This window comes from Xyrauchen texanus, chromosome 40 (assembly GCF_025860055.1).
Source record: "Xyrauchen texanus isolate HMW12.3.18 chromosome 40, RBS_HiC_50CHRs, whole genome shotgun sequence".
NCBI lineage: Eukaryota > Metazoa > Chordata > Actinopteri > Cypriniformes > Catostomidae > Xyrauchen > Xyrauchen texanus.
Genome location: NC_068315.1, coordinates 21,729,950 through 21,744,043, shown reverse-complemented (window position 1 = coordinate 21,744,043; position 14,094 = coordinate 21,729,950). Strand labels below are relative to the sequence as shown.

General features: G+C 42.8%; 1 protein-coding gene across 4 annotated transcripts in view; it reads left to right on the top strand.

Annotated features, from left to right (window-relative positions):
- The window catches only part of LOC127633677 (plexin domain-containing protein 1-like), a 52,036-nt gene that overhangs the window by 21,085 nt on the left and 16,857 nt on the right, over positions 1-14,094 (top strand). For 2 of the 4 annotated variants that reach the window (XM_052112923.1, XM_052112925.1), the window contains exons 3-10: positions 2,013-2,156; positions 2,337-2,406; positions 2,991-3,113; positions 3,566-3,684; positions 5,794-5,899; positions 7,343-7,438; positions 7,598-7,679; positions 7,799-7,859. In XM_052112923.1, the coding sequence (XP_051968883.1) occupies positions 2,013-2,156; positions 2,337-2,406; positions 2,991-3,113; positions 3,566-3,684; positions 5,794-5,899; positions 7,343-7,438; positions 7,598-7,679; positions 7,799-7,859 (801 nt within the window). The remainder of the gene's footprint in view (positions 1-2,012; positions 2,157-2,336; positions 2,407-2,990; positions 3,114-3,565; positions 3,685-5,793; positions 5,900-7,342; positions 7,439-7,597; positions 7,680-7,798; positions 7,860-14,094) is intronic. The other 2 variants (XM_052112924.1, XM_052112926.1) reach the window with 1 other exon arrangement.

The following is a 14,094-nucleotide window of genomic DNA, read 5'->3' as shown; positions in this document are numbered from 1 at the left end:
CCTAATACTGTTTTTCATTTTTATTGGTTAAAAGAATTGTTCACTCAAAAATGAAAATTCTGTCTTTATCATCTCACCCTTATGTGTAGTTCCAAACCTGCATGCTGATATATTTTTCCCCCTGTGGAACACAAAAGGAGATTTTTCAAGGATTTTCACAGCTGTATTACATACAATGAAAGTTCATTGTAATCAGAGCTGTCAAGCTCCAAAAAAAGCACTATTACTGTAAAAAGCAACATAAAAGTAGTCCATACAACTTGTGGCTGTATTTCAAGTCTTTGGTTCTGAAGCTACACGACAGCTTTGTGTGCGTAAAAGTTAGAAATTTGAGTTATTATTCAGATAATCTTCCCTTCCAGTAAGTTGAACCCAAGATCAGTCGATTCGCTAATGAAACGTTCATTCTGATATGTGAAATGAATCAATTGGTAAATTGAAAAGAACCTGCTCACAAGACTGATTCAATCTTGAATTACTGTAGATTAATCCTGTTCTCCAGTTTAACTGAATTACTCTGATCACAGTGGTTCTAGAGTATGCAGCTCACTGGAGGGTAAGATTATCAGTTAAAGGGATAGTTCCCTCCAAAATGTAAATTATTTTATTATTTAATCACCCTCATGCATCCCAAATGTGTATGACTTTATTTTTTCTGCAGAACATAAAGAGTTTTAAAAGAATATCTCAGCTATGTAGGTCCTCACAATATAAGTAAATGGTAGCCAGAACATTGAAGCTCAAAAAAGCATATAAAGTCAGCACAAAAGTAATCCATACGACTAATTCATATCTTCTGAAGCAATATGAAAGGTGTGGGTGAGAAACAGATCCATATTGAAGTCCTTTTTAACTATAAATCTCCAGTTTCACTTTATTCTTCTTTTGTTTTTGGTGATTCACAATCTTTGTGCATATCTCCACCTACTGGGCAGGGAGGATAATTTATAGTAAAAAGGACTTAAAGGGATATTTCACCCAAAAATGTAAATTCTCTCATCATTTACTCACCCCCATGCCATCCCAGATGTGTATGACTGTCTTTCATCTGCTGAACACAAACAAAGATTTTTAGAAGAATATGTCACCTCTGTAGGTCCATACAATACAAATCTCCAAAATCCACATAAGGGCAACATAAAAGTACTCTTTATTATAAAAATGACTTAAATATAGACCTTATTCATGCTAGCACCATCTTTGATTTTTAATGGAAATGATAATGAGGCTGTGAGGGATAGTCTTACCATCTCTTCAATGGCACGAATGGTATAAAGCTGTATAAAGCTCCTAGATCATATCTGATTTCCCACAACTCATGTTGTCTGGAGTTCTTTGTATGCTAAATGTTCCCTGCCCAGTAGGGGGCGATATGCATGAAGAATGTGAATCACCGAAAAAAGAAGATGGAGAAAATGAAAGTGAAGGAAAAAGGGCTTATATATTTATCTGTTTCACACCCACACCTATTATATCACTTCTGAATACACTGATTTAACCACTGTAGTCATGTGGATTACTTTTATGCTCCCTTTATGTGGATTATGGAGCTTCAAAATTTTGGCACCCATTCACTCGCATTGTATGGAACTACAGAGCTGAAATATTTCTCAAACAATCTTCATATGTTTTCTGCAGAAGAAAGAAAGTCATACACTTCTGGGATACCAGGAAGGTGAGTAAATTATGAGACCATTTTCAAATTTGGGTGAACTATCCCTTTAATAGTGATTTAATTTTCTCACATAATGTAATGTGAATTAAGAAGTCTTTTGGACTACTTTTATGGTAGTTTGTTTTTTAGCCTAGCTGTGTGAAGCTTTGTAAATTATTTTATTTTTTTTCCCCTTTTGTATTCCAGTTTAAAAAATAACAGCATTTGAGTTTGGAATGACATCAGGATAACTAAATAATGACAGAGTTTTTATTTTGGGGTGAACTGTCCCTTTAATTATTCAGTGTTCTGCCTCTTCGAATGTTGTTATAGGCATATTCATTCTGTCCATATGCAGGAAGACTCTAAGAGGTACTACTCCTGGTGCAGTTTTGGCCCCGGTGATAAACAAACGCAGCAACTCTGGATGGATCTTGATTCGGCCCATCAAGGACCTGTCAGAGTGCATGGTATCCTGTCCAACACACACCGACAAGCATCGGTGAGACAACCACACACATATATTGTCTTACATAAATATTCACATGGCCCACATGGACACAGTTATATCCACATCTTATTCTAGCATGTAATTATGTTGTTATTTGGCATTTCACATCCCTGCCTACATTTCCTGTTTTTCTCTCTTCTCCACTTTTTATACTCCTGGTCCCCTCACTAGCGGGTGGCACTAACCTTTGACTTTCCATTCTATGGACACCAAGTTAGACAAATCACCATAGCAACTGGAGGTACTGTACATATACCCTGTTCACCTCTATCCATTTAGAGTATGTCAGATAGGTGTGTGTTTATCTTAGCACACAGACACATTTGAGAAAATAGCCCACAAGAGATACACTATATGCCTGTGATTTCCTGCATCTTATTTAAGAGTGGGTCAGATCTTCTTATTTGAGGCTTAGCTCATTTCGCTAAAGGGAAGTTGACAATGGGCTCCACACCGACCCCTTCCCAAATTAGTCTCAGACAAATTGAGTGCTAATGTGGAGAATGCTTCAGTTAATGAAAAATGTATATTTCCCCCTCTGATGGGACAATTAAAAGTGTCAATGTGTTTCCACATTAACCCCATAATCACCGTAACAACACTCTACTTTAATTCATTTCTAGAAAACCATTGTCACAATATTAAATGGAAAGGGATTTGTTCCATCCTGGAACACAACAAAGAAATCTTTAATGCACAAAATATTTATCTTAATTAATCTAGCTCTTTTTTACTACAGAAGTAATGCCAAAGACACTAATATATGGGATTCAAAACAGAAGTATTTTTTGGAAATTGTTTCTTACCTTTGAACTCATTTTTCAGGGTTTATTTTCACTGGAGATATCACACATCGTATGCTGACAGCGACCCAGTATATTGCTCCACTCATGGCAAACTTCGACCCCAGTTTTTCTAAAAACTCCACTGTACGCTATCTGGATAATGGTGAGTCCTGTTAAATAAAAAGTGTATGGCTGCATGTCAGTTTGCATACTATCTATTCTAAATCGTTTGTGAGATTAAGATGAGTGTGTCCCAGTTTTATGTTGAAAATATATTTCAAATGTGGCCTGACAACAGTTTGGGACACTTCTCTGTTGATTTTTTCAGTTGAAAATGGTGAGGAATGCAAAACCAAAGCTGGCACTGCAGTTTTAAAATAAATGAATCTAAAAATTAAATAATAATTAATTTTAAGGTAATAACTTTATCTGATGATGCTTACAGTATGAGCACAACAACTGCAGTATCATTACTCAATTTAATGACTTGTTAGGATAGTTTGTATTTACCCAGTCGGACTACAGTACATACTCAAAAGTATGTGCCTTACTATTACTAATAATGTTTATTGGTGCTTTAACCTGACTATCAACCTCTGAACTTTGGTGTTCTAGGTGATGTGTTCGTGGTACAGTGGGACAAGGTGAGGCTGAAAGATCGAGAGATGGAAGGAGCGTTTACTTTCCAAGCTGTTCTCCATCGAAACGGGACCATTGTATTTGGCTACAAAGATGTGAGTCGACTTCAGCTGTTTTCTTTGGCTCAACTTTACTGATATAAACGGAATACACACAAGTTGTTTATGTAGCCTACTGTTGAAAATGTTAAAAGTATTACTTGGTGTAGAGCAGACAAGGGCGGGGCCGCGCTGGAACAACGCATGCCCAATCCCCAATCAGCCTGATGGTGCGCGCGAGGTATAAAGGTGGCCGATGACGACAGATCGAGAGAGAGAATTACAGGCAGCTGCTCTGTGTGTTGAAGTTTGTGTGTTTTTGGTTCAGTTTATTATGAAACTATTATTTATATTGCCAAGCCGGTTCTCACCAGTGTAAAGAGGTATAAGGGAAAGGAGGAGGCGAGAACCGGCTTGGCAATATAAATAATATATTGTATATATAAAAAAACATCAGGCTGATTGGAGACCGGGCATGCGTTGTTCCAGCCCAACGTTTCCTCAGGCCGGGGCGCCCCATCTGCCGGCAGGTCATCCCCGCCTTCCTCAACCTTGGAGGAGACAGGAGGGTAAAGACAAAAACAAAACCGGTGTAAAGGGATTAATGGAAAGAGGAGGCGAGAACCGGCTGACAATATAAATAATATTTAATTAAATAAAAAGACACACACAAACACACATGGGGCAGCTGCCCGTAAAATCTCTCTCTCTCTCTCTCTCTGGGTCAGCTGGTGGTGTGGCTCTTTTATGCCGCTCTCCCCGTGTTCACTGTAATTAGAGACAGGTGTAAGACATAATTTAGCTTAGGTGCAAGTGCCCTTACCGCTTTCTCTCTCTCCGGACGGATGCTAGACCACACCCCCGCTGCCACACTTCGATAATCACAGATAGCCCTTTTCCACTGACATGGTTCGGGTGAGGGTTCCTGGGCTTGTGTGAATTCTCGAACTGTTCCGTGCATTTCCACTGCAGAAAAGGCAGTTCCGGGGACAAAAACATGGTTCCAGACCTGCCTACACAGGAACGATTACGTCAGAGGACGGAGGGTGGGATAATGTTTCGTCACCATGGTAAAGTTTCCCCAAATATCAGTAGCTACCATCTGCAGCAAGGACTACTTCTACGCTCTATTTATAGTAATTTATTTTTTAATTATCAGACATCAAAAGCATTCAGGTAACACAATGAAACAAGTGCTCTACTTGCAATATTTTATTTACGAAGATCTGAGAGAAACTAGTGAGATCACAAAGAAAAAAAATACTCTACGAGAATGAAGATACAGCACGAACTTATGCACGACGTCTTCAATTCAATCAGACAATTGACCAAATCATAAACAAATTGCAAAACACTTAAGGGAGTACAGGGACCATAAGAAGGGTATAAGCAAAAAGCGACAGAGGACGGAGCAATTATGTTTTGGACTCGGTCACTGACCAGCCTGCTAACTAAGCAGGGCTTTGAATTCAGCCAGTAACGATCATGATAAACAGTGAATTGCCAGTGTCCTCTGCAGCTGATCTCAGTAAATTGTTATATTTGCCAACTTTATAAAATTTTCTTACACTGTTGTCATCTTATTTTGTCCATTTTTTTGTTCTGTAACGGGACTTTTGACCAGCTCACTAAGTTTGGAAGACCGCGGCTATCTTTTAAGTAAAACGGTGGGATTCACAATCAATATACAACCTGCTCATACATAGTTCATACAATACAATGCAATTACATTACCTGTCATCTTTAGATGATGTCATCTCTGACAATCTTGTTGAGCAATGTAATAATGATGGATTGCATTAATCCATATGTTTAAATATGTCCTGTATACAAACACACTGTGACACACCATGTTTGCTTATGTTTGAGGTAGTCACGTTAAACTACCACATACACAGTAACCCATTTAGTCACCGTTCCTCTCTCAGGTCAGTGGAAAAGCACAGCCGATTTACGATTGGCACCAGATTGCTCCAGCCATGAACCAGCGGAGCACAGGCTCGGCACAAGAACCATCGCAATTTTGGTGGAAAAAAGCTATCAATGTTGCTGTCATCAAAATCAATTTTGCACAAATCTTGACTAAATGTAGCTCAAATTTACAAAGAAGCACAAACATGATTATTTTATATTGTCTAATTTCCAATTTTTGGCTTTCCATAATAGGTTCCTTTACCTGTGGAGAGAATTAACTCTACAGAGCACCCAGTGAAAGTGGGACTGTCTGATGCCTTTATGGCCCTTCTCTCTTCTCCACAGTCTCCAGGTCAGTGTGAGTGTTAAAGGAATAATTACCCTAAAAATGAAAATTCTTAATTTGTTCCAAACCCTTATGCTGATATTTTTTCTGTGGAACACAAATGTCAAACATTTAAGAATGCAGCAAAAGGGGGTGTCAATCTTCAAAAAGGACAAAAAACAAGAACAAAATAAAAACAAACACCTTAAATATAGTCCATGTGATTTATTCAATATACCATGTCTTCTTTATCCATACCATCATTGTGTGTGAGAAACAGACCAAATCACCTCTTGCACATTTCCAGATTAAAAAATGCAGCCTTATCTCTTATACGTGATCGTGGCAAAATTTTAGCAAAATGAAATTTCCCAGCAAATTTTCCACCGGGGGGCACCAAAAGTGAGTGAAATGGTGTCGTAAGATGAATATTAGAGGGAGGTTTAAATGAGTAAAATGTACCTCCCTAACCTAAAACTTTAACTTAAACCTATCCAATAGTGTCCTAAAAGATAAATGAGAGGTGAACAAAACAGACATCCTTTCCCTTAACCAACACCTAAACCTAACTGATAGTCTCCTATAATCAAATGAGAGGTAGACACAAAACAGACATCCTTAACCAACACCTAAACCTAACCGATAGTGTCCAAAAAACAAAATGCGAAATGAAAAGGACATTTTCTAAAGCAACAGTGTCATTTTGTGTCACTTCTGACGTGTTAGTTTGTGTGTTTGACTGGGCTCGAACCACATACTTCAGAATTCAAAGTCCAACACTCTATCAGGGGAGCTACTGCTGAAGCTAATCGTGATGGACTAAGTGTATAAATGTAGGTGGGTCTGTAATACAAGCATTAAATACATATGTCGTTTTTCAAATGATGCATTATAGTAACAATGTTTTGATATCAAAACATAACAGTGTGTGAGTAATAGTGCAAACAATGTGTTTAATCAGCCATTGTAGTCGTTCTTTGTGTAAAAGTGAATAGAATGCAGTTGTTGTAGCACCTCTAGTGTTACTTTCACCAGGAAACTGCGGCGAAACATAGAATTCGGCACGTAAAAGTCAGTTTGCAAACATTTAGTTATAGTAACATTCATTCTATGAGACTAGGTTGAACAAATGACATGTCACAGCAAAATGTGATGAATTTATTTCTGTTCCTCACACAAATCAATCACAAAGCTTCAGAAGACTTGAAATATAGTGCACATTTCACATGGAGCTTTTTTCCTTGTGTTCTTGTCCTTTTTGGACCTTTTTAGCTGCTGGTCAATATGAACTGGGAAGATTTCATTAAAAATATATATTTTTAGAAGTAACAGCAAGTAGGATTGGAACGACATGAGGGTAAGTAATGACAGAATTTGTATTTTTTGGTGAACTATTCCTTCAATGTGTTTTCAAAATGTATTTTATGGCACATTCACATCCTTTTGACCAATCATTTATTGATGTATCATCAACAGATGCTAAACGAAGGACTATTTATGAATACAATCGGGTGGAAATTGACACAACAAAGATCGTCAATAGATCTGCTTTTGAGTTCAGCCCGTTACCTAGTGAGTAAGCCAATCATTGCTTGTTTATCTCCTCTACGACAATCACAAAATTGCTCAATTTGAAACCTAATATTCATGAATTTGACTACTTGTAGATGAAGATTTGCGCCCTGACATTAGACGTTATATCCTGTTTTATGCTGGCATATCTGTCTCTAGCCTGCCTCCAGCACACCACCTGTGAACAATGTCTCCAGTCCAACCTAACAACAGGCTGTGGGTGGTGCAATACTCTACAAAGGTACAAGCATTAACTGAGTATATGTTGTGTGTTTCTACTGAATTCAAGTTAAGTATAAAAAGGCATTTGTCCTCTGACATTTTGTGTGTGTTTCTGTATGTATGTGTGTAATTTCTCAGATGTTCAGATGGAATAGACAGACACAGGCAAGAATGGCTGGACTACAGCTGCTCTGAGGAGGTAGGCAGAATCAATCATGAAATGTGCAAATCCCCCCTGGCCAGGGGGGTTAAAATCTTGGAAACTTAGGAATTGCATTTCTATTTGGTAATTCTCAAATACCTATTGTTGTTATTGTTATTCTTGTCCCTGACCCAAAGTTTCAGTTATAAACAGTGAAAAATCATTACAAAGGGATAATCATTACGTGTTTAAACTAAGATATTTGAAACTAGGGCTGCATGATTTGGGAAAAATGTCATATTGCGATTATTGAGGTTAATATTGCGATATGCGATTGCAATATAATAAACAAATGGTTGCTTAGTTATCAAGGAAAATGCACAAATAGATTACCGATAATGCTGAAATGTGTATTTTTCAACTCAAACATACAAACTAGCAACAACAACAACAACTATAAATGCACAGTGGTTTCAAATTAAAATATTTTTACTAAATTAAATAATATCTTTGCATTACTGCAAACTGTTGTTGTTGTTGTTGTGTGTGTGTATATATATATATATATATATATATATATATATATATATATATATATATATATATATATATATATACTGTATATACTGTATATATATATATACATACACACACACACACACACACACACACACACACACACACACAAATTTTATTGTTGGAAATGTAATGTTATTTTTCACATAAGACTGATCTTATGATGATCTCATCAATGATGCAACACGTTGCAAGCTGCAGACTGCGGGGATGAGAGACGAGCGTCTCCGCGTTAGAGTGTGCATCAGCCGGCGGAACTTTAAATCTCTCCCGGTCTCGACTCCCGCTCAGATTTGGTCTCTTCCACGACTGGTTGAAGCGGCTCTGACCGCACAGAGAATGACAGACATGTCATGCTCCCGTATTATATTAACTTGAATTATTGATGAACTAAAGACATATCGCCAAGCTGTGATCTGTGTTTCTGTGTTATTATTCCTGGCCACCAGTTCAATGTCGGTCTCCTCGGCATCTATCTTCACCTGATTTCCACGCTGAACACCGGAAACTCACATGACCACACATGCCACTCCCTAAACTGAGACTGACTGGTCATCTTTTTATTAGCGGTCAGGGGCGATTCTAGGGTCAGAGCTTTAGGGGTGCTGAGCACCCAATGAGCACCACTGCCACCACCCACCCTCTTTTCACACAAAAATAAAAAATATGTCTATTTTATCATTTTAACATTGGTTCAACTAACTCCAAAATCCAGTTTTTTTTTTTTTTTTTTTTTTTTATACCTTTTCAGAGCACCAGCTTAATTGTGAGAGTTCACACAGACAGCCCCCTGTAACAAACACAAAAACGACTCGGTTACTAACGTAACCTCGGTTCCCTGAGAGGAGGGAACGAGTATTGCGTAAGTAGCTTACGCTATGGGAAAACTCAGTTTCTCGAGAAATATTGAAGTCTTTATGTAAAACGCATTGCAGCTGCACAGCAGACAGCAATGAGCGAGGCAGCTCGGTCATTGGCTGTGCTGCGGCAACTTGCTTCGAACCAATGACGGGCGACTCTGAACGCCAGCGACCAATGAGCTGCGCTAGCGCCAGCTCAGAGCCAGCCAAGATTAGCATGGCTAAGGCTATATATTAGAGCCCGTCATGAGAGTTCTTTAGGTTCAATCGACTGAAGCGAACTGACCAAGCACAAGCACGGCAGCTTACGCAATACTCGTTCCCTCCTCTCAGGGAACCGAGGTTACATTAGTAACCGAGTCGTTCCCTATCGAGAGGTCTCTCCTATTGCGTAAGTAGCTTACGCTATGGGAACACCATGCAAAACGCCGTGCGTGCTGACTTCGCTCTATAAAGCCAGAGGCAGATGCCTGAGCCTTAAAGCAAAGTGATTATTCCACGAGCCGGCCAACGGCGAGCTACATAATGGGATAGTATAGAGCGCCTTCCAAGGTGGTCCATGGTGGGGCACTCATAGTACAAACACAAGCACATATCTTATGTACTGAGTTTTCTATATACTGATATGCATAAAAAATCCTTTAAGTCAGTCAGAGACGGACCTATAAGGGAGGAGGTAATGCTCAGCATATACATACTCCAGTCCATTCTATAGTCAGGCTGATAGAATGTTGGAATGCAATGAGGGGACCTGTAGGTTATAAAACCTGATAAATGTCGAAGGTGAGGCCCAGCCTGCCGCCGCACAAATATCTTCAATGGGTATCCCACTCGACCACGCCCACGAGGAGGCCATGCTCCTCGTAGAGTGAGCTCTGACGCCTAAGGGGCATTGAAGGCCCTTGGCTTCATAAGCCAGTGCTATAGCATCCACTATCCAGCGCGATATTCTTTGCTTTGAAACTGCGAGACCTTTAGTGCAGCCGCCAAAGCATACGAATAATTGTTCCGTCTGTCTGAACAGGGTAGAACGTTCCAAATATACTCTGAGCGCCCTGATCGGGCAGAGTAAATTAGCGTCGCTTTCGTCTGCTGGGGACGATAGCGCTGCCAGAGATATCACCTGTACTCTGAAGGGTTTGGAGAGCACTTTAGGAATATACCCGTGTTTTGGCCTAAGGACAACTCTGCATTCGTTAGGTCCAAATTCCAGGCAAGCAGCGCTTGATGACAGCGCGTGCAGGTCGCCCACTCTCTTGACTGAGGCGAGCACCAGCAAGAGCGCAGTTTTGAGCGAGAGCTGTTTAAGGTGCACGGTTCGGAGAGGTTCGAACGGGGTACTCTTGAGTGCGTCCAGGACCGTGGCCAGGTCCCAGATCGGCACCGAGGGGGGGCGAGGAGGGTTCATCCTCCTAGCGCCTCTTAGGAAACGAATGATTAGGTCGTTTTTCCTAATGAACGTCCTTTATCAGGATTGTGTGACGCCGCTATGGCAGCCACATAGACTTTGAGCGTGGAGGGTGTGCGGCCTGCCTCCAGCAGCTCTTGCAAAAAAAGGCGAGTACACTTGGTATCTCGCACGATTTGGGGTTCAAGCTCTTGGTATCACACCAGTCACTGAACACTTTCCACTTTTGGGCATATAAGCGCCTCGTAGAGGGCGCTCGCGCCTCAGTGATGGTTCTCAAAACTCCACTGGGGAGGTTCTCGGGAACCCGTTGAGGGGCCATGCATGGAGGGCCCACAGATCGGGGCAGGGATGAAGAATCATCCCGTTGGCCTGCCTGAGGAGGTCTAGCCTCAACGGAATCGGCCATGGGGCAGATTGCATCATCTGCATCAGTTCTGGAAACCACGTCTGGTTTTTCCAGAGTGGGGCTACCAGGAGCACTGCACATTTCACTTCCCTGATCCGACTGATGACCTGAGGTAGCATCGCGATCGGGGGAAAAGCATACAAGGGGCGGCTCGGCCAGACTTGGGCGAGCGCGTCCGTGCTCTTTGAGAAGAAAAGGGGGGCAGTGCGCATTTTCCCTGGAGGCGAAGAGGTCGCCAAAGGTTTGCCATAACCACTGAACCGTCAGGGGGTGGAGAGACCATTCTCCTGGGAGAACCTTGTCTCTGGACAGCATGTCCGCGCTGTCATCTGCACTGAGTCTAGCACTATTACCAGAAAAGAGATATTCTGGCTGGGGGATAGCACGCTCTTTGCAAAATTGATTCTCAGACCCAGGCATTCTAGATGGCTGATAATCCAAGATCTGTGCGTCGTTAACTGACCCTCTGATTGTGCTATGATTAGCCAATCGTCAAGGTAATTCAGTATTCGCGACTCCCGCTGTCTCAGGGGAAAGTGCCGCGTCCATACATTTCGTGAATGTACGGGGGCCAATGATAGGTCGAATGGTAGTACTGTGTACTGGTATGACTGTCCCTCGAAGCTGAATCTCAGAAAAGGCCTGTGATGAGGCGCTATCGAATGTGAAAGTAAGCGTCTTTCAAATCCACTGATAGAAACCAATCCCTGGGGCGAACTTGCGCGAGGATATGTTTGGTCGTTAACATTCTGAACGAGCGAATCATTAAAGCTTTGATCAGATGTCTGAGATCTAGGATGGGTCGGAGGCCACCGTCCTTTTCGGACGAGAAAATAGCGGCTGTAAAAACCCGCCTCGCTCATAGAGGGAGGAACAGTTTCTATAGCGCCCTTCTCTATCAGTTTGAGCACCTCGGTGCGTAGAACATGTGACACCTCTTTCCTCACTTTCGTCTCGACCACCGCTGAAAAGCGGGGTGGTCTGCGAGCGAATTGAAGTGAGTAACCGTGTTTTATTATGTTCAAAACGCATTTCGGCATGTCGGGGATTTTTTTCCCAGGCTTTTGCTCACACAGATATGGGCTGAATGCTGGCTGGGGGCGTGTCGCAGTGATGTAGTGACGACCGGCAAATTGCCTTGTGCTAACACTGAGTTTACAGCTCTCAGAGGCGCAGGTACGCGCTGAGCAGCCGTGTTGAGTGCCGAGTGCAGGGGTGCGTGTGAGAGAACAGGCACGCGTGCTATCTCCGAAATGCTTGCAGCATGAGTCGGAGAAATGCTTGAAACTGTATGGCAGAGTTTTCGGGTGGGGGTGCATACATCGTAATAGGCACGCGCGCCACATTCATAAAGCTTCCCGCTCTTAGCGTGGAGTCTCTTGGCTTGCGCATCACATCTGTGATGTTTGCGGCATGAGACAGAGAACTGTTTGAAACTGTATGGGCAGCGCTTATGGGTGGGGGTGCATATACTGTAGTAGGCACGCGCGCCACTTTCATAAAGTCTTCCGCTTGCGGCGGGGTTTTTTTTTTTTTTGTGGCTATGCATACAGTGTTTGTGTGTAGGGGTGCATGCATGGCAGCAGGCACGCCCACTACTTTTATAGTATTTCCCGCTTTTACTGGGGAAGTGTTTATAACTGTGGGAACAGTGCTTGTGTGTAGTGGTGCATACATGACAATAGGCACACGATCTACATTTATGGAGCGTCCAGCTGAGCTGGGGAAGTATTCGGCACTGTTTGGACAGTATTGATATGTGGGAATGCGCACTTTAGTGTGGACACGTGACCCCTTAGTGACACAGGCAGAAAATGTGCTAACACTGAGCTTACAGCTCTCAGAGGCGCGGGCGCGCGCTGAGCAGTTGTGTTGAGTGCCGAGTGCAGGGGTGCGTGTGAAATCACAGGCACGCGCGCTATCTCCGTAATGCTCACGGCATGAGCTGGAGAAATGTTTGAAAACTATATAGACAGTGTTTACGGGTGGGGGTGCATACATTGTAATAGGCACGCGCGCCACTTATAAAGCTTCCCGCTCTTAGCAGGGAGTTTCTTGGCTCGCGCGTCGCATCTGTGATGCTCGTGGCATGAGCTAGAGAACTGTCTGGAACTGTATGGGCAGTGCTTATGGGTGGGGGTGCATATACTGTAGTAGGCACGCGCGCCACTTTCATAAAGCCTCCCGCTCGCGGCAGGGTTTTTGGTCATGCGTACAGTGTTTGTGTGTAGGGGTGCATGCATCACAGCAGGCACGCTCGCTACCTTTATAGTATTTCCCGCTTTTACTGTGGGAACAGTGCTTGTGTGTAGTGGTGCATACATGACAATAGGCACACGATCTACATTTATGGGGCGTCCAGCTCAAGCTGGGGAAGTATTTGGCACTGTTTGGACAGTATTGATATGTGGGAATGCGCACTTTAGTGTGGACACGTGACCCCTTAGTGACACAGGCAGAAAATGTGATTTCTGTGTGTTGCCGTTAAAACGGTGTTTGATTGCAGGTGAGCGAGTTCTGTGACTGGCCCATTGACTGCTGTACAGACATTTCCAGCCACCTGTAAGGGGACTGGGTAATGTTTTACACGTTTTGGAGACAGGAGGCGCCGCCCTGGCTCGCTGCTGCTGCTGAGGCGGTCTCTGGCGGCTCTGTGACGAGCTGGAGCACTTGGGCAGGAAGTGACGCATAGCCTGCGAATCCTTCCGAGCTTCGGTGAAGCGTTCAGTGAACTCTCTTACCTTTTAGACAGGATGCAGACGATCTCTGAGTCCATGCTGGTGCCCGTGCTCGTGTCCGCTAATGTCGACGGCGCGGGGTCGAAGGCCGAGCCCGGCCAGTTGTCGGATGCAGCGTCAATGGAAAGGCTGTCATCCTTTTCACCGTCGTCCCCTGACGCGCCGAACGAGACGAGACCCACCGCTCTGTAGGAGGGGTGCTGGTCCGCCTGCGTTGAAATGGACTGGCGGCGGGGAGTTCTCGGGTAGTGGTGAAGCACGCGGGGACTGGCCCGGCATGACGTCACTGAAGTCTGCGTGC